Source organism: Amblyraja radiata, chromosome 13 (genome assembly GCF_010909765.2).
Source record: "Amblyraja radiata isolate CabotCenter1 chromosome 13, sAmbRad1.1.pri, whole genome shotgun sequence".
NCBI classification, from domain to species: Eukaryota; Metazoa; Chordata; class Chondrichthyes; order Rajiformes; family Rajidae; genus Amblyraja; species Amblyraja radiata.
Window position 1 is genome coordinate 12917034 of NC_045968.1, and position 27382 is coordinate 12944415.

The 27382-nt window shown below is 37.0% G+C and overlaps 1 protein-coding gene across 5 annotated transcripts in view; it reads left to right on the forward strand.

The window, feature by feature from the left end:
* The window catches only part of nlgn1 (neuroligin 1), a 397825-nt gene that overhangs the window by 86234 nt on the left and 284209 nt on the right, over nt 1-27382 (forward strand). For 4 of the 5 annotated variants that reach the window (XM_033031264.1, XM_033031262.1, XM_033031265.1 and 1 more), the window contains 2 exons: nt 13337-13396; nt 18450-18599. In XM_033031264.1, coding sequence (XP_032887155.1) covers nt 13337-13396; nt 18450-18599 — 210 coding nt within the window. The remainder of the gene's footprint in view (nt 1-13336; nt 13397-18449; nt 18600-27382) is intronic. The other variant, XM_033031266.1, reaches the window with a different exon arrangement.

A 27382-nucleotide genomic window follows, 5' to 3' on the forward strand; every position in this document is an offset into this window, starting at 1 on the left:
TGCCATCGCAACAACCTGGAGCTCAATGCTCTTAAGACAGTGGAATTTATGGTAGACTTTAGGAGAGCTCCCCCTCCCCTCACCCCACTCACGATCAATAACACCACAGTCACATCTGTGGAGTCTTTTGAGTTCTAGGGAACCATCATTTCCAAGGACCTTAAGTGGGGGGCTACCATCGTCTCCACAGTCAAAAAGGCACAACAGAGGAGGTACTTCCTGCGGCAGCTGAGGAAGCACAATCTGCCACAGGCAATGATGGTCCAATTCTATAAGGGCCATCGTAGAGTCTGTCCTCACCTTCTCCATCGTGGTCTGGTTTGTCTCCACCACCAAGCACGAAATCCGGAGGCCGCAGTGAATCGTCCGATCAGCTGAGAAGGTTATTGGCTGCAACCTTCCCTCCATTGACGAACTGTACACTGCAAGGGCCAGGAAGCGAGCGGGTAAGATCATCTCTGACCCCTCTCACCCTGGCCACAAACTCTTTGAATCACTTACCTCTGAAAGGCTACTCCGGACTGTCAAAGCTGCCACAGCCAGACATAAAAACAGCTTTTTTTTCCACGAGTAGTAGCTCTACTCAATAACCAAAAATCTGTAGCTTCCTTTTGCTCCGGTATTTTATTTAATTCACATGTTCAATCAATAATGTTTTATTATTCATGTTTTATGTATCATTCCTAAATGTCACTGTATGTCATGTTGTCATTTGCAGGCGGAGCACCAAGACAAATTCCTTGTATGTGACTACTTGCCCAATAAACGTATTCATTCATTCATTCATTCATTCATTCATTCATTCATTCATTCGAAATAGGTAATTAGGAATATCTGGATGTTAATGTAAAATTGATCTTATTTGCAAGAGTTTTTGAAGTACAAAAGTACAGAAGTTTTGATACAAAGCATTAATGAGATCACACCTGGAATACTACATACCATATTAGTTTTCATATTTAAGGAAATATGTGCTTACATTAGATACAGTGCAGAGGAGACTTGCTATATTGATTACTGGCATTGTTTAGTTTATTGTTCACTCTAGTTTATTGTCACATGTCAACCAGATACATGTTACATACTGTTCAAAAGGGAACTGCAGATGCTGGAATATCGAAGGTACACAAAATTGCTGGGGAAACTCAGCGGGTGCAACAGCATCTATGGAGCGAAGGAAATAGGCGACGTTTCGGGCCGAAACCCTTCTTCAGACATACTGTCCAGTTAGCAGAAGGACAGTGTATAGACACATGATAAGGGAATAACTTTTAGTGCAAGGTAAAGCCAGCAAAGTCCGATCAAGGAAATTCCGAGGGTCACCAAATAGGTAGTAGTAGATCAGCACTGCCATCTGGTTGTGGTAGAAAGATTCTGTTGCCTGATAACAGCTGGGAAGAAACTGTCCCTGAATCTGGAGGTGTGTGTCTTCACTCTTTTATACCTTTTGCATGATGGTGGAGGGGAGAAGAGGGAGTGGCCAGTATGCGACTCTTCCATGATTAGCCTTGCCGAGGCAGCGTGAGGTATAAATGGAAATCGTTGAAGTATTTAAGATTCTAAGGGAGACACAAAATGCTGGAGTAACTCAGCGGGACTGGCTGCCTAGATTTTGTGTCTACCTTTGATTTAAACCAGCATCTGCAGTTCTTTCCTACACAAAGATTCTAAGGGAGACTGACTGAATGCTAATATGATCTTTCCCCCAGTGAAGGTGTTGATAAGTAGGAAAGTTTAGGAGGAAAAAGAGGAAGAATTTCTTCTCTCATAGAGTCTTGAACCTTTGAGCTTCTCAACCACAAAAGCTGTGGAGACAAATTCATTGAATACAGTGACAGACACTTTATTGTGTCATAGAATCATATAGCATGAAACAAGCCCAACTTGTCCAAATCGACCAAGATGCCCATCTAAGCGTCCCATTTGCCCATGTTTGAGCCATGCCCCTCCAAACCTTTCCCATCCATATACAGTACTTGGCCAATTGTGTTTTAAATGTTTTTTATTGTACTTACCTCAACCACTTTATCTGGTAATTCATTTCATATATATACCATCCTCTGCCTGAAAAAATTGCCCTTGTGTTACTATTAAATCTATACCCTCTTACCTCTAGCCTATGCTCACTAATTCTTGATTCCCTAACCCTTAGTTGAGTTGAACGAGAAAGGATCTCATTGAAACTTACAGTGTTCTGACGGGGTTAGACTAGCTGGAGGATATTTCCTTTGGCTTGGGCATGTACAATCAATGGTCCCTGGGTTGGATTTATTTAAGAGAGAGAGAGAGAGAGACCAATTTGACTTTTTATTTAGCAGGATTAACCACTACTTATGTCCATATCATTTGTAAAATGAATAGCTATTTAAACATGCACAAGTTTTCAATCAGATCTATTAATCCTAGAATGGCCAACAAGTGGAAACACTACCAAAGTAATAGTTATACAGGTAGTAGCTTTATCTCTATTGGAATAGTTTTCATTTCAATTATAATGAAGCATATAAACTGATTTATGTTTTCAATGAACATGTTTTCAATGAAGTTTTGCACTGGGAATTTCTGGAATTCGTAAGCTATTGCGGCGTACTTTCTTCTGCAAAAATACTGGAACTGTGTCATCTGTTTAACCAATTGGATTGAAAAATCCTTATTGACCATGCCGAGTCTGAAACATCAGTTTTCTCATACGACATAGAATCAACATACTGTAGCTCTGCTGGGTTGCAGAGGCCATTTCTGTGCTATAAATTTGATGCAGTAATCCCTTGGATATTTAATTCAATGCAACATCATTGTAGGAGCCATTCATGCTAAGGCTGGTTACTGTTAGCATATTATGTTATCTTGTCTAGATATTTCTAGCAATATTATTTTGAACGCTTTGAGGTGGGCTTTTGATGCATAGAAGAACGTTACATATATCATACCAGGGGAGGGAGTGGCCAGATCAGACCAGCCATGGGATTTCGAGAGAATACAGTTCTTATCAGATGGTAAGAACGGAAAGCTACAATTTGTATAAGAATAAAGAGGATCTGGTACATTCATCTTTTTGTCTGTACAACTACTTCAATATCGAACTAATTAAGCTGGAAATAACGACTGGAAGATCCGTTTGTGCTTGTCTGCGTACGATCACTCCCACCTACCCGTGGAGTAATGGCAACGGAAAGTTGGACAACGGAAACGTTTGAAATTGCCATTACAATCATTGAAATGAAAAGAGAGATAAAGAAAGATGAAAAGGAGGAAAAAGTTAAAAGTTATTCGCTTTCCATCACAGTGAGGAATGAGAGGTCGCCGACGTGCTGCCTGCGCTGGTGGGGACTCGGAGGGATTGCCGTGAGTACAGTGATTTTGTTGTTTGCACCATGAGAACATCCTGGAGTCTGGTCCGAGTGTGGACGGCCATTCTGACTGTTCGGGCTGACAGGGTCTGCAGAGAGAGTGGCAGTGGTCGGTACAACTCTGGTCACATTACGGTGTGGCCCGGACATTGAACTGATGGCTGTGCTGTGTGCCCTTGGGATTCTCACAGGCCACTGTGGTGGCTGTTTATGTTTAATCTTTATATAGTTTTGTATTGTGTTGCTTTTTTAGAATGACTGTATGGTAAATCAAATTTCACTGTACCTTGGTACATGTGACAATAAAAGACCATTGAAATAAAAGAGGGCGAAGCTAAACCAAACTTTAAATTTCCAATAATAATTAAAAGCTGAAGGATTGAAACTCAGTACATATATTAGTAGGTTTTCAGTATCATATACATTGATTCTGAACCTTCTGAATTTTGTAGTCGGCAGGGCAGTACTCTGCATATCGCCAACTTGGACAATTTAACATTTTTATCAAGCCAATTAAACAAGCCAATTAAACTACAAACCTGCACGTCTTTGGAGTGTGGGAGCAAACCGAAGATCTCGGAGAAAACCCACGCAGATCACGGGGAGAACGCACAAACTCCATACAGACAGCACCCGTAGTCGGGATCGAACCCGGGTCTCTGGCGCTGCATTTTGCTGTAAGGCAGCAACTCTACTGCTGTGCCAATGACTACTGGAAATTAAGACTGATTATACCTTTAAAGATATAATTACATAAAATATACCAATCACACCTACAAACAAACCAAGCAATATTATGCTTGGTATTTCACTGCCAAGTGGATTGACAAGGCTCTAAAACATTGTGGCTTCTGAAAGTGTGTTTCCTGACCTGTGTTTTGCCGCACAGCAGTTACTGTCAGAGCTGCACTTTAAAAACATTGAGTATATTGCTCTTTCCACTGCAAAATCAAATTATTTCATTTTTGCATGATGGAAGTATATGTTTGTTTAAGATAAGTCAATTAATATATTCAGGACAGGTATTCAGTGAATAAAGGTTGAGAAACTGAAGCCCCTGTGCCTCATTTTTTTAATCTCTGTCTGTGTCATTCTTTCTTGACCAGCAAAAAACTAAAGCAATAATGTATATTTTGTGCCTCTTAACCAGAAGTGAGAATGCAGGAATATTTTAAATAAGAAAATTATAGCATGGGCCTCGAAGGAAATAGTAATTTCATACTTAGACATTGGAATTTAAGATGGATGTTTCAACGGGATGTTTTCTTCAGTATAGTGTCGGTCAATGCCTTATAATAGCATAGAACATTTACGGTTTTCATGTGAAACAGGAATATTGGGGTACAAATAATTGGATCCGGATTTGCAGCAATAATTCAGGCTTCATTTAAGACCACAGCCTATTTCTTTTTCCTTCCTTCCACCCTCCATTTTGACTATTGGAAGACCTCTTCTGCCAACCTTGTAAATGCTGAATGTAAGGTTCATTGAAGTTTGTAATCAAGATCCAATTTCATCATTCTAAGTGTCCACATTGAAGTTCCTGGATTGAGAAATAATGTCAAATTGTTCACACAAATAATGAAGTTGTTTTTAAAGTATTTGCTCCAAGACCTGAGGTAGTAATTTTTGTTAGGATATATAATTATCACAGAATTTATTATTTATTTTTGATCTTGCAGAATCTTTCTTTATTAGGTGTTCTATCCACACTAGCAGCATGATAGCGTTTCGATCCATTCTTCGATTTCAGGAATCCATAAAATCAATCTGTATACATTGTAGTTTTAACAGTAAAATACAGTAATATCTTGATTTACAAAATATAGCTTTGATCAAAATACTGTGCCTTATTCTAAAATGTATTCCATAATGCGTACAGAAAGTAAACAATTGAGGAAAAAGTTAAAATTATAAATCGCAAGTGGAAAAGGTCAAAATAAAACAAAAGGAAACAGCACTTTGACAAGACAACTAGTGATTTGTTATGAGTTGCTGCAGATCATTAATTTTCTTAAAGGATGATGGATTTTTTCTACTCTTCACAAACTTTATTAATTTCTGCCTTGACAACAGAAGCAGTGATTGAAACCAAATTGACAGCTACACTCATTGTTGGCATATTTATATAGTTAAACTAACTCAATTACTTAGATTAATTGAAAAATATTTAGTTACTTGAACTTGGTTCTCTCCTTGGATCTATTCTTCTGCATTGAAATGAATAGAATCACTACGCCATCTTTAGCCTGTAAAATTGAAGGAAGAAGCTGTTTTGATACTGGGTTTCCTAATATTTCCTAATAATTAACGGACATGGTACCATTAATTATCAGGGGGGACTGTGTGGAGAGGGTGGCGGATTTCCGCTTCCTGGGAATCCATATTGAGGAGGACCTGACGTGGAGCGTGAACACCTCTGCGCTGCTGAAAAAGGTCCAGCAGAGACTGCACTTCCTGAGGGTGCTCAGGAAGAATAACATCAATCAGAGACTGCTGCTGTCCTTTTATCGGTGCTCCATTGAGAGCATCCTAACATACTGTGTATGCGTATGGTACACCAGCTATACAGCGGCTCAGAGGAAAGCGCTCCAGAGGGCCATTGACAACGCCCAGAGGATTGTCGGCTGCCCTCTCCTTACCTTGGAGGACTTACACAGTTCCGGCTGCATCAAAAAATCCCAGAGTATTATAAAGGACATTTCCCACCCCGGACACTCCCTGTTTGAACTGTTGCCGTCAGGCAGACGGTACAGATCTACAAGGACAAGGACAAACAGACTTAAAAACAGTTTTTACCCCACTGCTATAAAGGCACTAAATGTATCCGCCAAGGAACGCAGGGGCGATACATACTAAGGGACTGTGGTACACTGTGAAATCGACAGAAGGATGTAGGGTTGGGTGTTTATGCGTGCTATTTTCATGATATTTATTTTAGTTTATCTTTTTAATATTTTACCTTTTATGTATCGTTAGCTTTTAGAAATGTTTGAATGGTGCACTGACTGGCTGACATTTTTAAATTTCGTTGTTCATGGTTCATGTTACAATGACAATAAAGAAACTATTCTAACTATTCTATTCTATTCTATATTGCCGCCATTAACCTGTCAGGAGATATGTAACCCACCCCCTCCCGAGTTTAGTTTAGAGATACTGTGCGGAAACAAGCTGTTTGGCCCACCGAGTCCAGGCCGACCAGTTATCCCCACACACAAACACTATCCTACGCACACTAGGGACATTTTTACCAAGCCAATTAGATATGTCTTTGGAGTGTGAGAGAAACCTGGAGCTCCCGGAGAAAACCCACGCAGGCCATAGAAACATAGAAAACATAAAAAATAGGTGCAGGAGTAGGCCATTCGGCCCTTCGAGCCTGCACCGCCATTCAATATGATCATGGCCGGTCACTGGAAGAACGCACAAACTCCGTATAGACAGCATCCGTAGACAGGATTGAACGGAGGTCTCTGGCGCTGTAAGGCAGCAATACTACTTCTGTGACACCGTGCTGCCCTAAACTGTCTCCAGGTAGTTACAGAGGAGAATTCTAGCAGTCCTTTGTGAACTGTAAGCATTTATAATGAAATACTGGATCACTGTATGATTACGGATTGTGTATAATCACATGTCTAAAACTAGAACAGAAACTGACAATGCTAGTAACATTTAACAGGTCAGGCTGCATCAGTGGGGAAAAATACAGTCCACGTTTCAGGATGGAGACCTTTTTCCTGAAAAACAGATAGCTGGGGGCCAGGCCTTTCCACCTTTGATTTGTATTTGTAATTACTTTGTTCAGGTTCTTTTGTCTATGTTCTCATCTTCTGACTGCTCCCATAGCTAATTGACCAGCTAACCTTGTGTATAGCTTAGTGTTTGAAGAAGGGTCTCGACCCATTCCTTCGCTCCAGAGATGCTGCCTGTCCCGCTGAGTTACTCCAGCATTTTATGTCTACCTTTCTGTATAGCTTATCTCCATAGTCACCCTGGCTTTACCCCATCGGAGACCCCTCCTTCCCCACACACCCTGCAACTTTTGTCTACTTTTCAGTTTTGATGTAGGGTCTGTAACCTGAAACATTGACTCGGCTTCTCTTCCTACAGATGCAGCCTGACCTGCTGAGTATTTCCAGCATTTTCTGTACTTGTTTTTATTTTAGATTTCCAGCATCTACAGGTTTTTATTTTTAAATGAAACATTTCTCTGTATTGATAGAGTTGACAGGTTAATATCTAAAAGCATGCAGTGATAAGGAAATATTCTACTAGTTTTTAAATTGTTTGGAATCTTTTATAAATCAATGGGCAGTTTTAGGCCTTCCACCATTAAAAGGACCTAGATTGTTGAAAACATTATTTAATTAAAAAAAACAAATTATGGAAATAGGAGTCCACAACTTAATTTATTTTTTTGAAGGGAAAGAAAATTGACAAGTGAAATGAAATAAACCTTTTAAGTGCTAAAAAGCACAGTTAACATATCGGTCATTTTAGTGAATGATGAATATTATATTCAAATTCAATTTTGTTAATGGTTTCCTCTTTATAATATGTGCTTCATGGACACTAGTCCATATTTATCTACAGTGAAATCAATGTTCCATTCTCCTGTTTACTTCCATTTACTGTGCAAGTCCTTCCTTGGTTTGACATACCAACGTGCAATGCCTCACACTTGTCAGAATTAAATTCCATGCGCTATTCCTTGGTCCACCTTTCTAATTGATCTACATCCTGGTGTAAGTTGCATATCATTCCTCCCTGTCCACTATACCACCAGTTTTGGTGTTATCTGGAAATGTTAACTACATTTACATCCAAATCATTAATGTAGATAACAAACAACAGTGGGCCAAGCATTAACCCTTTATTCAATGTTTATTCAATCACATTTGTCTCCTTTGATGGATATAAAGAGATGTTATCAACAAATCCAATTGTGTCATAAAGCATACCCAGCTAATGCAATTGTATTATAAAACATACCCAACTCCATTTTTATTACATACTCATATCACGCATTACTGTGAAAATTCTATATTCTGTTAGTCCCTTTCCATTGTGAAACCTCAGAAGAAAAATCTTGATTTGGTGGCATTTATCACCCAATGATTGCTCTGCATTCTTGAGATTTAAACTCAGAGCTCCAAAGAGATTTAACATTTTGGGCAATAACCAACTGAGGTAGTTGTGTGTTGTATCATCTCAATATTAATATGGCTTAATCCAAAATTTATTCACAGATTTTATTTACAAATAATTCACTTAGTAAATCTGGAACAATCTCAATTTCCCCATAGTAAACCTTTCACATTCTGCACATGTTATTGGTATGCTAAAACATTATGTCGCACAATTCAGAATGTACAAGGCAACTGAGAGCTATTCTTTACTGTAGAATCCTGGTCTGGAAATAAAAAGCAGATGCTGGAAATCTGAAAGAAAAATGTTCAGCAGGCCAGGCAGCATATATGGAAGATAAATCAAATTAGGTTTCCAGTTCCACAGATCCTGCATGACCTGCTACTACAGAAGCTTAATTGTAACTTGCTTTCAAAATTAGTATAGACTCAAAAATTCATTAAGTGGACTATGAAATTGATCCTGACATTCACAATTTTTCTTTAATTGGTTCAGTATGGAAATAAAGTCAACATTGCATATAATTGGTTGATTGTGTAATCATTCAGTGCAAAAATAAAACGCAAAAATGCTGGAGAAACATGGTTGGTCAGACAGCATCTGTGGAGGCATTGAATAATCAATGTTTTGAGTCAAGATTCTGCATAATTGTTCATGCTTTTTGGATCAGATATTTTTGTGTATCAGATATACCATATAATTCTAACATATTACTCTTCCTGGTGACAAAATCTGCAATGTTACCCATTATGTTTATGAAATTGGCCCAGAGTGTTGTTCTGTTGCATCAAGCATTGTAAATTGCCTTGATTTCCTCACCTTATTGATTTTTTTGTTTTTGTTTTCCATCAGTTGTCTGAACAGCATGGTAATTAATACGTCATGTATATTTTTGACCTAAACTCATGAAATTTAAGGATTGAGGAAAAAAATTGAAGAGCAATAAAAAAAACAGGATAAACTAGAATCAAATTGTCCTTCAGAAGATTTAAAAAAAACCCCCACTAGATTAAGAGGGAGAACAAAAGGAAAAAAATAGACCAAGGAAAGTAAGACATTTACAGAGAAGAAATTACATTTACAATATCTGCAGGAAAAAAATATCCATACGAGCGAGATTCAATCATTTTAATAGTTATCTTTCTTGGTTTCAATCATAAGTTTCCCATTAATACGATATCCATAATGCATCAAAGGATTGGATTGTGCTGTTTTTGATTCACTGCACTGAGTTGCTACCTGCCATCCTGGTATCCCCATTCTTACCTAGTCTAGATGTGTAGAGTTAATCTGCAAGTTGGTCAGTTAGTGGAGATATCCAAATGCTGACTGTGCCTTTGATCGTATGGTACAAAGGCCCCATACCATAAATCCTACGGGTTTTTAAGACAAAGCAGTGTATGAAGCTTTGCCTGCATTTCCATATTGAGGATTTTAACATTTAAAAAGTCTAACCTATAGGGACATTTCAAAACTTTTAGCTATTACAATTGAAATGATTATAAAATGTTAATGTTTACAAAAAGCAATTGATTGAAAACACACAAAAACATAAAAACAGTTTAAAAAGTAATACCAAAATAAAACAGATTTTAAAATAATACTTGTCTTTCACATTGGTTTTTAATTTGCAGGCCTAGAACCTCCATTGAAAATAGTGGCATCATCAATCCAAAATGAGGTCCTATTGTCAGGCATCCATCCACATCTGGTAGTTTGGAAGTCGAAAATTACTGAACTATACACAGCTGAATGTTTGTGGTTCGAACATCAGCTGCTGTTCCAAACATACATGAAATACCCCAAGATTTTTTTCAGCAATTTGGGACTTTTGTTTGAACCCTATATTCTTAATACAAAGAAGCACAAATGTAGCTTATTTCAGTGGCAACTTATTTTGTACCTTATTCATTATAGATATTATGATGTGCATTTCCACAAACAGCTACTTGAAAACTACTGTAATTGTCGGACTAACAACAGGTGCTTTTTGATGAAGTAATGAGGCTGTATTTACCAAATGTGGGAATATACTGACATAAATACTGGTGTAAATGGCTTACAGAAAAAACAATTACATGATCTTGCTGATGGTTTCTCAGTCTTGGATCATATTCTCCTCGATTTGTTCATAAAATGATTCAGAGAAAGTATTTTGGTTATTGAAGGGAGTGACCTGGTCATAAATAATAAAGATATATATTTTGTTTTTGATCACTTTAATTTGGTTTACATGTATGATACTAATTTTTTCAGTTCATTGGTTGTCTTGAGTTTTGAAATCTGAAAATACATTCTTCAAGATATGAATGCAGGATGCCCCTGAAATTATGTGTCTGTAGTTTTAATATGACACACTAATGAATGGATAGATCATATGCATATTGGAAGCTACATCTTGTATATTTAGCATTCTAAGACTATGGTGATGGAATTTTCGCTTTTACTCCAGGGCAGGGATACTTCTGAATGTCGTTGAACAACTCTGATTGTGCCCTTGAAAGAAAAATGGGCTTTTTTAGCCAGATATGCATTAACAGAAATGCATAAAAGAACAGAATTTTGCTTCATAAAAATGTGCCTTAATTTAGTTTTGAGATACAGCATGAAAACAGGCCCTTTGGCCTACCGAGTCCGCACCGCACCAACTAACAATCCCCGCACATTAACACTATCCTACACACACTAGGGACAAATTACATTTATAGCAAGCCAATTAACCTACGTACCCGTATGTGTTTGGAGTGTGAGAGGAAACCAAAGATCTCGGAGAAAACCCATGCGGTCACGAGAAGAATGTACAAACTCTGTACACACTGCACCTATAGTCGGATCGAACCCGGGTCTCCGGCGCTGTAAGGCAGCAATTCTACCGCTGTGCCACCGTGTTGCAGCGGTGGAGTTTGTAGTACAAATATAGTGATTATTTCAAAGCACTTTCAGGCAAGTTTCTATATATCTTTCAATTTATTAGTTTTAGTGTTCTTCAAAATACCTGTAATTTTGATTTGGCAGAAAAGAATGATTTGGCACTATCATTTTGAGAAACTATACACGTATTTCTAAATCTCCTACTTTTGATGTGTCTTTGAACATAGAATATAGAACACAGCACAAGAACAGGCCACTCAGCCCACAGTGTCCTAGCTGAACATAATGCCAAGACCATCACTCATCTGCCTGCATTTAACCCATATTCCTTAATTTCCTGCATATCCACATGCCTATCCAAAAGTATTTTAAATGCCACTAACATTTCTGCTTCAACCTTGGCAGCGTGTTCCAGGCACTCACCACCTTTTGTATAAACAACTTGCTCCTTACATCTTCTTAAACTTTGCCCCTCGCTCTTTAAAGGTTGATTTGATTTGATGTCTTGAGTTTGATGTGTCTATCTCTTCACTCTATCTATTCACTCGAATTGTTATATTTTCAAAATTATAATACAATAAATGGTAATGTGTGTTTTTATAAATACCATGCTAGAGTCAAAGTTCATATATGAGGGTCATGGAAACTTTTAAAATCACCGGAAAACATCTTCAGAAAGAAAATATTAAATTCATGGTCTGAGTATTAATATTGGCATTGTGTAAATTTATCTTATGCTCATTGTTCCTAATTGTTTTTTTTGCAATGCATGGAGAAATCATTAGCATTTTCCCAGCATGAGCAGTTCTCTGTTGTTGAAAGGATTGTGTGTAAGTTTGGTGTCATTGTACTGTATTTCTCAGCATAGTGACTTTCTATTGGAGCTCGCATGACAATGTAATGCTTGTTGGTGATGTCTCGTACTTTATCCTGTTCTTACTGCATAAAAAAGCCTATAAATGTTTTACTTTCACCTCTAAAAAAACAAATGCCTATTCTTCTACAGTACGGAATGAACTTCAAGCATATGTTTAACTTTCTACAACTTATATTTTTCATATAGATAACATCTAAAATGACTTACTGAAACAAAGGGAGGAAATTAATAATTTCAGTAGTTTACTACTGAGTAAATGTTACATGTTGGCTGATCGAAGCCAGGTTTACCAATCTCGAATACCACTGCCAATTTTAACCAATTGACTGTCCAATCACTGTCCTATGTAAATGCATTGCTATAGAAGGTGTCCATTTAAAAAAATCGCCAGCATTTTATTAATATCAAGTCTATAATATTGTGATGCCTCTACAATATTGTGATGCCTCCATATTGAAGCAATATTTTAGGATTAACAAATATAAATAATCATCTCTGCCAAATCACCCCTTGATACTATCCTTTTCCTGAATGCAGAATTCATTGAAAATAATTATTTTGAAACCCTTTTTTCCATAATCCCTTGAATTCTTTTCCTACCAATTTTTGCCACCTTTTTGTATTTTGCAATTTGAATTGAAAAGGTATTTAAAAGCACTCCAACATCTGAATGAAACCTATTCTAATATTCAATCTTTGTGAATGAGATTTGGCACTTTTAAAACTGTTGCCTATCTAAAGGGTTGATCTCTTACTATATAGAGCTGAATATTTTTTCTCTTTTCTTGAAATGGTGGGTATACAGATATTGTTTTTTTTTTGTAATCGATTCAGAATTCTTTCTAGAAAAATTTGCTTAAAGCTTTTGCAATAGCATAATACATTTTAAAAAATGAAATGTATTTTAGGGATTTTTATCTTTTGTACATTTTTAAATATTTTGTACAGTTACTTTTTTAAAGATATGAAATCTTACATTTCAATTTTTCAAGAGATATTTTTAAATGATATTTTCTAGATTTTCTGAAGTCGTGTATGTTCTTGAATTCTCTTTTTTTCCCTCCATTTTCTTCATTTTTAATCCTAGGTCCCCTTGCAAAGAAACAGGCTGATGATTTAGGTGATAATGATGGCACAGAAGATGAAGGTATTTTTTTGTCGCCAAACCAATATGCATGACGATGATTGTCTAATTTTTTTTTAATTCCCTTCCAAAATATTTTTTATACATTTTTAAGTGCAGATTTTTAGCACTTAATATTCAGCCTTTTTGACTTAATTATTATCGACATTTTATCACATGAATGCTTAAACATGATTTTTCCAAAGTATTTGATGAAACCGTTTTCAGTGATGCCACTAAACATTATTGAAATAATGCATTTTTTTGGTCACATTTTTGTTGGTGTAAGCGTGATAGCAATTTTTGAAAAAAGTTAAAACATTTTTATTCTATTTCCATTAATGCATGCCATATAATTATTTGTTTTTCCCTGATACTAAAACAAAACTGGTTGTATTTATTTTTTTCTGACACAGCAATATAAACATATTTGTTGACTGGAATATATATAAATCATTATTGCTCATAAAATCCTAATAAACTCAAATTTAACTGCTTCTCTAGCAAAAATCTCCACATATAAAGGTAGTTAGTGAGGGATCAGTCTGAAGAAGGGTTTCGGCCCGAAATGTTGCCTATTTCCTTCGCTCCATAGATGCTGCTGCACCCACTGAGTTTCTCCAGCTTTTTTGTGTACCTTAGTTAGTGAGGGCATGGATTTGGACAGGGACACATTTCTTATCAACACTATGAAGCCGTATAACACCCGTTACATCATTTTTTTTTTTACTACGGCTCCAATCTACATAAATTTAAGTTTTGTTGTAATTCTGACTCATAATAGTGCCTTACAGAGCAAATTTGAATTGTCATATACAACAGGTATAAATCACATAGGTTTTATAAATACATCTTATGATAATTTTTATACGGCTGGTGTGTTGATCACCACCAAGTCAATGTCAGTGCTTGCGCTTAAATGGCTGGTCACTTGATCTGTCATGAAGTTATCACACCTGTTTAAATATAATCTGGCTTTCAAAAGAGAAGGATAATATTGGCAAGTATTAAACATGAACCAGGTTGAACACAAACCATTATATGATTAAGGACTATGGGTTTGTCCTTGCTTATTTGTCCCACTTCTCAAACTTTCAGTCATCTTTGACTTCCTTGCCAATGCTATTCGCCTATAATTTTTTACAATACAGCTTTGCAAGTTATTGCTACTTCCCGATTCCTGCCCAACTGTTGCAGTGCAGTTACCACATTGTCTCCAAGGCTTTTCTCTTTGCTTATATGCTTATATAATCATCACTGAATTACATTTATGATCATCCTTCTGTCTTTACTACACACATCCTCTAGTCAAAACTTGGAAGTAAGTTATGAGATATTTGTTTAAAGCAAACACAGTGCATTCCGACCTATTTAATTAGGATCTCTTCCAGAATCTTGGATAAACATTGAGATTCACATTTTGCTAAAGTCCAGATCCAAGGCTTTCAAGGAGAATGATCTTGCAATGTACAAGAAAGGCCAAGTGTGAACTCCACAAGGTTATTAAGCTTGCCAAGAGTGACTTCCAAAACAAGATGAAGGCTCAATTTGATCAAGTGGATGCCAGGCAACCGTAGAAGGGCATGAATACCATAAAGGCCTACAAGCCAAAATCGGGGTTCTCTGGCAAATATACATCTCTACCGGATGCCTTTTACACACGTTTCGAACAGGCACACAAAGCTCTATCGAGCGCTAACTGTTGGGAAGTGGACAGAAGGGTTGGCATCTGGGAATGGGTTCTGAAACTGTAGGCCCATCAGCTGGCCACAGTCTTCACCAACATCTTCAACCTCTCATCTCAACAGTGTTCCCCCCATCTGCTTCAAGAAACTGTCATCATTCAAGTCCCCAAGAATAATAAAGTGATCTTTGCTAATGATTACTGCCCACTAGCTCTAACAATGACCATGAAGCAGTGCTTTTAAAGATTGTAAAAGTTCACCTTTGCACTAATTTTCCAGACATTCTAGACTCCTTGCAATTCAGATAGAGGAAAAATGGGTCTACAGAATACACCATGCTTCTTGCACTACATTCAGCAATGGATCACCTTAACAATAAGAACACCTATGTCATAGTGCTATGCACTGACTGCAATTCAGTCTTCAACACTATAATACTGAATAATCTCATCGCTAAACATTTGGACGTTAGCCTTACGGCCACCATCTGCAACGGGCTTCCAGACTTCTTGAACGGAAGACCACAGTTGGTTAGAATTGGTCATAACATTTACTCAACTCTGACTCTTAATAAATGTGCCTGTTAGTCCCTTGCTGTACTCTCTATACACCAATGATTGTGTAGCTATGTACAATATCAACTCTTTAAGTTCACCAATGATAATATTGTTATCAGCCAGATCTACAACAATGTTGAGATGAAGTACAAGAAAGATATAGAGATGGAGAACCCATTGTTATGGTGTCAGGACAATAATATAGCCCTTAACAACAGTTAGTCATTAACATAAATAAGCAAGCAGCGAATACAACATTGTCCTCATCAATGGAGCTACTGGTTGATCTGGTTGAGAGCTTCAGGTTCCTTAGCTTCAGGTTCCGTATCATCAGCAACGTAATGGTCTCTTCACAATGCACTCATAGTATTTATTGTATTCATCATTACTGTATTATATTTACTGCTTTACTCTGAGAGCTTTAGTCGAAGAAGGAATTTCATTGCACCCTGGTGTATACAACAAAAAAAAGTAATTTGAATCTGAACAAATTTCTCTCCACTTCAATATCAGGCAAAGTAAAAAATATATTTTTATACTTCTGTTAGTAGCCATAAGCCTGCTCTTGCCATCGCAGGTGGAATAAAGACATGTTGACAACATAGAGCTGTTAATCTCTTGCAAATGCCGTATTCGCAGAATCATGTAGGTACTTTCTTCCATCTCTTTAACTCTTTTCCAAGATCATCACTAAACCACACTCTATTGCCCTTTTGCCACGCTGTAAAATCAGTAGTGGTTGCTTTGTTACGGCTGGATTGATTCTAAGTTACTTTCTCAGTTTGCTTACATGGCTCAATCTAATACAAGTTTCAATTTACTCAAAATATTTCAGCTTCCATATCCACCAAAGCAGAATTTCATGCTGCCATTGACTCCATTCTTCTTAACCTGGTGGTAACCCGTTGATCTTCGAGTTCACTTTCTGATGCTGTTAATGTTTTCTCTGCCGAATGTGCAATTTATGATCCTGTCTTCTATCTAATATGCACCCTTTGTTTATCCAACTCAAAGTTTCTCCTTGACTGCCATTCCAATGATCTTCAACCTGCAACCTTAAATCTGTTTGCTTTCCACAAATGCTGCTGGTGTTTCTCGTATTTTCCGTTTTTATTTATTTGGATAATTGTTATAGCAACACAGAAAGGATACAGCACAGAAGGGAGCCATTCAGCCCATTTCATAGATTTTTGTCTACTTTGATTGTACTTCCACATAGATGATCCATTGCAAATGGAGAGACATTTATGCCAGTGTAATTTTGTTAGATACAATATGAGGGGATATCTACACTAGATGTAATACCTAACTTCAATCGTAAAACCTTTTGACTAATTAATTAACATGTTACATGATTGATAGTCTTTTTATAATGAATGCATTAATGCATTCCTAGGTATGGATATTAGAAATTATAATCAATATTGGTTCAATAAAACATCTTATTTTAATTTTGATAGAATATCACTGGTGAAAAATAAAATAAAATTGATTGTCAATCTGGATTATATTTTAACATAAAGTTTAACATAGAAGGCCTCTTATGGATATGGTGGTGGCCCACTGTAGAAGGCCTCTTATGCATAAATCATTTGTAATCATCCATACTGGAGTTGGTTTGTGGACAAAATGCCATTTATATGAAATAAAACAGAAAATACTGGAAACACAATGTACATTAGGCTGCATCTTTGGAAAAAGTACCATTAATGTTTCAGGTTAAAGATCTTAATTTCAGGTTAAAGAAATACTTATAGGCAGAATAACATTAATGAAGCCATCAGTAATAGATGAGTGGGTTGGAAATGATTGTTCTGCGACCAACAAACTTAACTCTTTCACACAGTTACCAAATATTCTGCGTATCAGCCTGGAGGAAGAGTGGCACAAACTCATTGTCAACGTCTGGAGAAACTAGCTCTATTCAAGGCAAACTATGAACAACCACATGCCAAAGGTGTTGTAGAGAAGTACTAACCACCCTTTGGATCCCATTCGTGCACCTGGTTCTAGTCTTTTATGTCTTTCAACTTCAACTAACAGAAAGTGCTTTGAACCTCCACGTTATCCTGCATTACATATGTAGAATATATCAGTTTCTTCTTCAACATCACGAAGGGGGAAAAATAGAAGACTCCAGACCCAATTAGTTGGTTCTTCTTGATTTCTCTTCAATTTGTGCTGTAGTGTCAAATTACATTTTTCAAATGAATCAACCTCTTCCTGACACACTTCTGGAAAATCTATATACTGGGATAAAAGTTCTTACTGTTATTTTAAATGTCAAAATAACATCATGATATTCCGTTAAATAGTGACATTATGTTAATCATTACATTCATCTTTTGATTTCTTCAACATATTCCCCCAATTCTATGTGTTTGACTGCAAAGAAGATGAAGGGTTCCATTAACTTCACTCTGTCATTAGCCACTTTGAATTCTAGCATTCGGGATCAAGTAACGTACTCTTTTTGGTTTTCAATGACAAATTAACTCTCACATTTTCTTCACTTACTTTTTGAAGAAATTCCATTGTATCCAATAGCAATAAACAGACATCAATATCACAGTAACAGAGTGTTGTTCAAACTCACTCAACAAACTCTCTGTGGCCAAATCCAGTCACATTTCAAATATTGTACATTCTTTTGCCAAAGATTTTTAAAGAAAAAGTAGCTTGATTGCAATGCCTAATTGATAGTTATCTTATTAGACCAATAATCTGCTGAAATCTTAATTTGTCATTTAAGCTTTTATTTATTGAACGATACACAGCTTAATAATAACAACATTAGTAGTTTTACAAATATTTAAAATGTATCTCATTTTACAGATATTCGTGATAGTGGACCCAAACCTGTTATGGTCTTCATCCATGGTGCATCATACATGGAAGGCACAGGAAATGTATTTGATGGTAGTGTACTGGCGAGTTATGGCAATGTCATAGTCATCACACTCAACTATCGGCTTGGCGTTTTGGGTAAGTGCATCCTTCTTTTGTATTGCAGGTCCATTATTTGTTGAAAGCTTTGATTTGAAAGCAGGTTTTCTTTGCGAGGTATGGATAGTTTCTGTGATTAAACTATTTCTCAAATGTGCTACTAAATTGATGAAATATGGGATTGGATGAAATGCATGGAATTTTAACAAGACCAACTGCAATATTATAGCATTAAAGTTAAGAATAATTCACAAAATTAGGAGATGTCAAATGTAATTAGTCGAACAGTTCATTCAAGCACTTTCCTCTTTGCTCTGAAATCTAAGTTTCTAAGGTGGGTTGATGTTGTCTTACTAACGGTTGTAACTGTTCCTCTCAAGTGAAATACAGTAGTTGGTTCTTAATGAAAATGTTGAAAGAATTTGGCTTAAAAGTCGACACAATTCTTGCTGACTCATTGTTGAAGCTCTGAATGGAAATGAATAGGCAACTTGGTATTTTCAAGGGACTATAATCTTATCCAAAATGTTCAGGCATGTTGTCATAGTGATGTATGTGGAACTTGCATTATATGTGCCCTTATTTAGCCTTCAAGACCAAACTGGTAGCAAAAGTACAACTTTAAAATATACTTTAATCCATGGGCCTGCAGTTATAAAATGGTTATATGTGATCCATTTCTGTACTTGAGTAACAAGCATTTATTATTTGTTTAAACCTAGTATTAATTTGAATATAAATTATATGAATTGTATCTGCATGTTCTATCACTTAAAGAGAAATCCTGATTGTAAATAATTTTTCAACTCTTGAACATTGACCTTTGAAATCAACCGCCTATATATTATTTAACATAATGTTAATTGTGCGGGGTGTAGATAGGTGCTTCATTTTGTAATGCAGATTATTTTTGCTGCGCTGATATTTAACAATTGTAATGTGATTGCAATATTTTGGAATTAAAAAAAAAAAGTGACATTGAATGATTGAATTAGCTAAAGGAAGGTGAGGTGAATGTTTGGTTTTAATCTCAGGAAAGTAAGCAGTTACAAATTTTTGACTTTGTTATCTCCATGTTAAAGAAACAACTGCTATAATTTTGGTTTTAAAAGAGCGATGTCTCTGGTAGCATTTTTAACGTGAAGAATTTTTTAGAATTGTTTTGGTTTTCATCTGTAATTGCCTTTTTGAAAAATAATTAATCTAATATTTTCCATTGTATTATTCCGGTAAATCAGATTATTATAATAGAATGTGAAAAATCAAGTTGTAACTGATTCTGAGAAAGACAGCGTCTCATTGATGGTATTTTTCCATCCTAATACAGTTATCTAGATTCATCACACCAGTTATCTATAGGAAATTAAATTTCCAGTATGTTGAATAGAATGTCAATTTACCAATGTTCTTTTGTTATTACCATCATCCCGAGTTCTAAACTATTCCATATTAGTTAGGTCTGTTGTTCCAGAACCAACAAATATAATTCCCTGTTTGTTTGTTTTTATTTAATCTCCATTACCTTGCTCCTCTCTTTAATCCAATTGTTAGCTTAGTCAATAACTAAGCAAATTACCTTTTTTCTACAAGTCCAAATCAATCACTAAGGCCTGGATTTAAATTTAAGGACCTCAGGCTGGTATTTTCACTCCAAGTCTTACAGGTTGATGTGATTCTGATTTAAATGAACGGTTATGTAATTATACGTAAGAATTACAGAACTTCCAGATGCCTGAGACTGAAAATATTTTCTCCATCCATTACTGCTTCTTCAATAGACAATAGACAATAGGTGCAGGAGTAGGCCATTCGGCACTTCGAGCGCGACTTTTTAGGTGACTGCCGGCACTCGTCATAGGTCGTTACAGGTCGCCGAAAATTTTCAACATGTTGAAAATCCAGCGGCGACCAGAAAAAGGTACGACTCTTTGGGCAACTACTCACAACCATACAGGCTTCACCCTGCGACATGTCGCCGGGGTGTCGCCTGTATGGTCGTAAGTAGTCTCCTCAGTAGCCCAAACAGTCGTAGCATCTTTTTGGTCGCCGCTGGATTTTCGACATGTTGAAAAATTTCAACGACCTGTAACGAACGACCTATGTCAGGTACCGGCAGTCGCCGAAAAAGTCACGTAAGTAGGACAGGCCCATAAAGAGTTATGTTTTCTAGCGATACCAAGTAAGTGCACTAAAGATAAAGCATAAAACATTTCTACACCCATAGTTCTCTATTATACTTTATAAAAAGTGTTTTCAATGTTTTCAATGCTTTTTTATGGCTGATTTGAAGATTGTGCATTGGGGAGATTCCAGCTGACTGGACATCAATGATACCATCTATAATCTTATGAAAATTCAGTTTTATACAGACCAATTGTTTCAAATATTCTAACCAGATGGTGGACTTTAGGAGGAGAGGAACACCGCGGTCCCCTGTCTCTATCAATGGTGTGGATGTGTAGTTTACCAGGGAGTACAAATACCTTGAAGAGTTCCTGGACAATAAACTGGACTGATCCAGGAAAGCTGAGGCCCTGTATAAGAAGCGACAGAGCCAGCTATACTTTTTGAGAAGGCACTGCGCCTTCAACGTCTGCATTAAGATGCTGCAGATGTTCTACCAATTGGTGGTAGCCAGCGCCATCTTCTTTGCTGCCGTGTTCTGGGCAGCAGGGCGAAGGCTGCGGACACCAATAGGATCAACAAACTCATCAGGAAGGCTGGCTCCATCCTGGGGGTGGAGTTGGATTCATGGGAGGTGGCCTTGGAGGGGAGGATGCTCCTCAAACCGCGGAGCATCCTGGACAATACAGCTCACCCCCTCCATGACACACTGGTCAACCTGAGGGGTACCTTCAACAACAGACTGGTTCCACCAAAATGCAGGTCAGAACGCCACAGAAGATCCTTCTTCCCTGTGGCCATCCAACTTTACAACTCCTCCTCCTTCTGCCATGGGGTAGAGACTGACTCCTCCCCCCACCCCCCGCCCTCCCCAATCTTTGCACATCCCCCAAGCCTTTCCACTCGTCACTTTCATTTCATGTGTTTGGTGTATTCTGTGTTTTTATGACTGTTGGCAGATCAATTTTCCTCCTGGGTTAAATCACGTTCTATCGTATGGTATCGTTGCATGCCTTTAATTACAGAGGAATATCTGGGCATCTTACTACAAATTATTTTGCAAACAATAACTGGTCTTTCATTTAAGGCTATGTATTGACTTCTTGAATTGAATTTGCAATGGAATTGATTTAAATACTTAAGATGTTTTATTATTGGGTTTTGATTCCTTTTCAATATATTAGAGGATTTCCTACTGTTAGGGGTGGAATAAAACTATGGGAATATTGTTACCCAATCTGCCTGATCCACTGAATTCCGCCAGCACTTTGTATCATTCTTTGCAATCCAATTTGTGTGCTGTGTGTGCGTCAAATTTTGGAATCACATTTTATGTGTACTTAGCTTCACGCTGATAGCTAATCTTTCCAACTGAAATTCTGCTCCTGGCCTCTAGACCTCAGACAAAAGACAATGTAAATGATGTTCAGATAAATTCTGTTTCTGCAATGTTGTCCTGAGTTGGTAACGACCCAGTTTTATCGGTTAGGGGGAAAAAAATGAAGTTACCACCCAATGTCCACTAGGGCAACAGTTTAGATAACAAAGATAATCTAGATAACCCAGTCCAGTTGCCTCACTAAGTTCCCTCCATAACAGCTGAGGACATACTAAAATTATTTGTTGAGTCAAGCAACAGTACATACCTGTTTCAGGTCAAACAGATGCAAGGAAATCCCCCTGTTGATAACAAACTCCTCTTTCGATGATGATCATTTTTGAAAGAAGCACTTTTGAAGTTTTATTGAACATTTCCAACAGTGCCATGCTGACACTACTATCAATTGATCTGAGTCCCAGGGAACATGATTGAAAGAATGAGCTAATGGCATCATTCTGGACTAAACAGTGCACATGATTGACATCCTATCTGCCATCATAAAGTTACAATCTCCTCCACATTTTGGACTTTGCTGCAGTGTGCACCGTATGAGCTACATTGCAATAACTCAACTTCTCAACAACAGTCAATAACTTCTTGTACCTAGGGCAACAGGGAACCTATAGGTTCCCCATAAACCCACATTTATCTTGACTTGGAAACATTTAGCCATGTATGCATCACTGTTGGAGACAATGTCCTGAAATTATTTATTTAACAGTGCTTTTGTGAATATCCCCATCATATATATTGCAGCAATTCAAGAATACAGTCCACCAGCTCATTCTCAAGAGAGTTAGGGATTATCCATAAATGCAGACATTAATTGAAAGATAAAATATGAAAATTCTATGCCCCTGAGAAAGGAAATGCGAACAGAAGTGAAATACTGTTATTGAAAACTGAAAATGTGACATTTATTCAGATAATGTCCATGGAGAAACAAATTGAATTAACATTCAGATTTCCTCCTCACCTGAATCCGCCTATAACTTTCCAGCTCTTGTCCACCCCTCCCCGTAAATTCTCTTTATATTGGCCTTCTCCCCTCTACTTTTCAATCTTAACCCTAAATAGTGACCACTCATTTCCCTCCACAGATGCTGTCTGGCCTGCTGAGTTCCTCCAGCAGTTTGTTTTTTTGCTTAACATTCAGATCAGTAACCTTTTATTAGTCAGTTCATTTGCCTGTTTTATTCTGCAAGGAAAAATATACCTAGCCTTGTTTTGCTGACATCGGTCTGTTGTAGTCATCTGACTGCTCAAAGCATTCTGTTTATAGAACTCTGCACAGATATGCTGAGAATTAACATCAGTATTTTTGCCTCTTTCGCTCCACTTTTCTCTGCATGAATTTATTTCATACAAATCTGTTTTTGGCTCATTCGTTCCTAGTGTTTGTTCCTTTGTCTTTTTATTGATTCTCTACTAGTTTCATATGTTTGTTTTTAATGGAGACATTTTTACCTAAACCTCAACCTAAACCACATAATCAAGTGCAAGGAATGCTATTACATTTGGGCAATCCATTTTGCCAGATTCTGATCAAGTATTGGAAAATCTAGTCCCTAATTTCTCCCCTGCTCCATTTCAATCTTCTTAAAATCTCTTACCAACATTTTTTTAAGAATCCCATTCATCTGTGTAACATCACAAATCTTTAAATAAATCTCACTACAACATAGGCTCACTTCCAAGCGTGAATGATAATTGCACTGCCAAGGGGCTGTATTTTCTTTTGTTGTTGCCATCATCTCTGCTTGTGTACATAATATATTATCTGTGCTCTAATGGTTTGCTTTCTTATTTCTTTTACAAGTCATCTGCCATTTTATGTTGTACCGCAGCTTATACGCCTCACATCATTTGCGCTTTTTTACAGTGACTTTTAAGAGGATTGCTACTGTATTTTGTTTTCACTGCAAAATATCGCATTAGAAATGAGAGCTGAAGATTGTTGTTAAATTCTTTTTTAGACCACAAATGTCCGACAAATGGTTTTCCGTGGGAAATCCCCAAATTATAGTGCATATTCTGAGATTGAAATGTTTGTTTTTGCCAACCCGCATTAAAATCAGTACACTTCTTCTCACTTCACAAAGATTTAATTGCTGCTATAAATTCCACGCTGACATACCCCGATAGTCATAATTATTTCCCATTAAGTGCATTGTACCATTAGCAATTATTCCTGGCCTTAAAAACAATAATTAAATGAAAAACCTCAAGAATAAATTATTAGCCTAGCAAAGCACAAAAGACTCATGTAGGGATCATGTAGTTGTTGCCAATTACTGAGCAACATCATTTAAGACTAACTGGTATACTAAAGTGCCAAAATAGCAACTGGAAAATATACGAAAAACAAACAAAATTGACATACAATAGGCTATATTTTATTTTACATCAGAATTACAGAATACAAAGTGCAGAAAATTATGATGTTAAAGATTGATAATAGTTTCAAACTCAGAGGTTTGATAGAAATAGGTAAGAGCCCTGCAGATGCCTTAACTATTCCAAAGTTCTCCTAAATCAGGAACTATTTAAGAAAAGTGTAAGGAAAAACCCAAAGTGTTTCAGACAATTGGCTGGAAATCGATGGTTATTGATGCTTGTCTGAAAATGCCTTGTCTAATCTGATACTTAAAGGTAAGCAGATTTGAGTCTGGATGGGAGGTCTTCTGGAAAATAACACATTACCTACAGAAGGGATGCTGCCATGAGTCAATATGTTGGAGAATCACTAATAATGGAAAGCGCATCATAGCCAATGGTCTCTGGGCTCATGGGACTGACTTTGATATTGATAAATTACAAATCCTGAAAGAATTTCAGCTGATGAGAGAGAGCCAGCTTGGACCTTTAAAATCCATGACATATCTGATGGATGCGATTCAATTTTATTGTAAGGTTGAGTTGTGGACAGGTAACATTGGTGTATTATTTATATCAAGAAGCACATTGGAAAACTGAATGCAAGTTGGGTCCTAGCTCTTGGATTTCTTATCCTCTCTTATCCTTCATTTCAAAGCGGTTAATATCTGATTTATCATCATATTTGTTCTCCTTTGTTCTATTCTTTCTTCTACTCTTTCCCATCATCACTTTAATTTACTTTCTAATCCTGTGCCTGATGTTGACATTATTATTCTGCAGGGCATAAAGATATGAACTCAATTTGAATGACCATTAACCCTTTGGGGGTTAAGTTTCCAGAGGTGGTTATGGAAACTGCAGTTAGGTGCTGTGTTACCTCAGAATGGATTTTATACTTGGGGAAGCTGTACTTAACAGGGGCACAATACAGAACTTTTCAATTTCCACAACTTGATCAGAATGGCTCTGTGGCAGCTGGAGAATCAAGAATTAATGGGCATATTCTCAGGATGATTTGCTAGTGATTTATGACTAAAATGAGGAGAGATTTCTTCACCCAAATCTTTGGAATTATTTTCCCCAGAGAGTTTTGGATGCATAAGCGTTGTGCATTTTAGGCTGAGGCCACCAGTTTGTTAGAAACCGAGTGATTCAAGGAAATTAGGTTTAAATAGGAACGTGGAGTTGAGGTTCAATTGAGCTTCACATTCAATTTACAAATGTATATGGCAAACTGCAGGGGTCCCAGCACTGATCCCCATGACCACAGTGCTACCTCACAGTAAGAACTGGCAGTTTGTCACCTGTGGTCACAGAGTTACTATCACAGTTATGGGGCTCTGAGAAGAAAAGGCAGGAATACAGGACTACTTATGTTGGGTTTTATTTTTTTAAATATTTAATTGTTAAAAAATATTTTGACATTTATTAAAATGTTATTTTAGTTCTAAAATGCTAATTTTTTAATGTTTATTTAATTTGTTCATTTAAATCTTAATCATTGTTGAATGCTTCCGAATTTAAAAAGACAAAGAAATGCTAAAACAAAAGGCTTGGAGTGGAGCTTGTCATCTGCCAAAGGCTTTGTGTGGCGATTTGTAGAGGAGGCCTCCTTTGATCTGTCCATAAGGCCCAATTGTGATATTTGGAACCCTGTTACGCATTGCAAGCAAGTATAGCGAGCAAGATCAGCCTCAGTATCAAAAGCAGAGAATTTTAAGAAAATGGAAAATGTGGTAACAACAACAAAGTTGGGGGCAGGGAGGGAAAGAGATCCACAAAGGTAAATTTAGCCCTACTTTTTTACACCAAATAAAATGTATGAAAAGTATCATATAATGAACATGATTTTTATTTTATTATCATCATTGAAGTACTTTAGTAAATGCTGATAGCATTTTGCTGTTTCAATATTAGGTGCCCAGCAGTACCTGTTCAGTCCTTGGTATATTCCATTAGCATTTAATAGTTAACAGCTTAATAAAATTTGAGAGCACAATACTGTAATAATGAATATTTGTAGCTATATCTTCCTCGCTTCAGGGTGAATTTCCCTGTCTCTATCAGAGAATTGAGCTACAAATGCTTGGAGATGGGAGATCTGGCCCAGAGCCAAATTATATTGAAATTACAAATAATTTATGTTTGACATGTTATAGTGTAAGATTCTGGATCTCCCTGGAAAAATAGCCATTGATTTTTTTGAAAATTATACTGTATTTAAATTTTACTGCTGTTGAACCAGAAAAGAGCTGGTTTTACTTTGTGATGTTAGATCTAGCCTAATCTCTGGTCCATTTCTGGTCCTAAATATTAGGTATTGTTATGCTGTTATTATTTTAACAGGTCCACTCTTCCCATAGTATTGGTATGTAGACCCAGTAGGTCAATAATTCCCAGACACATTGCTACATTTAAAGGATTTACCAAACTAGGGTAAAGGCAGGAAAAAATAGTGAACATAAAAAGTATCTCTTAAGGTAAAGGAACTTTCATGGACAACAGCAAGATTGAGAGTTAAAAAACCCTGCATTCATCCTTTTACTAGGTGGCAAGGTAGCGATTAGTGATAGTCAGCGTGGCTTTCCTACAGAAAAATCAACTCTCAATAATTTTATCCAGTTTTTTTGGAGAGTGGACTAACTATGGTAGGCATTTTGGTCAGCATGGAATAGTTGGGCAATAGGTCCTATTTCTGATCTTGACAACTAAATGACTCTTTGACTCTAATAGTTCATGGGAACCCAAGTGCATATTTTAAAGAGGACCTCACTACCAATGTGTCCTCCTGGGTTGATCAAAAGCACAGATTTTCCACCGAAATTTCACACCACCTCCAATGGGATCCCACCACTAGCCACATTTTCCCATCTCAACCCCTTCTGCCTTCTGCAGAGACCGTTCCCTCCACAACTCCCTGGTTAACTCATCCCTTCCC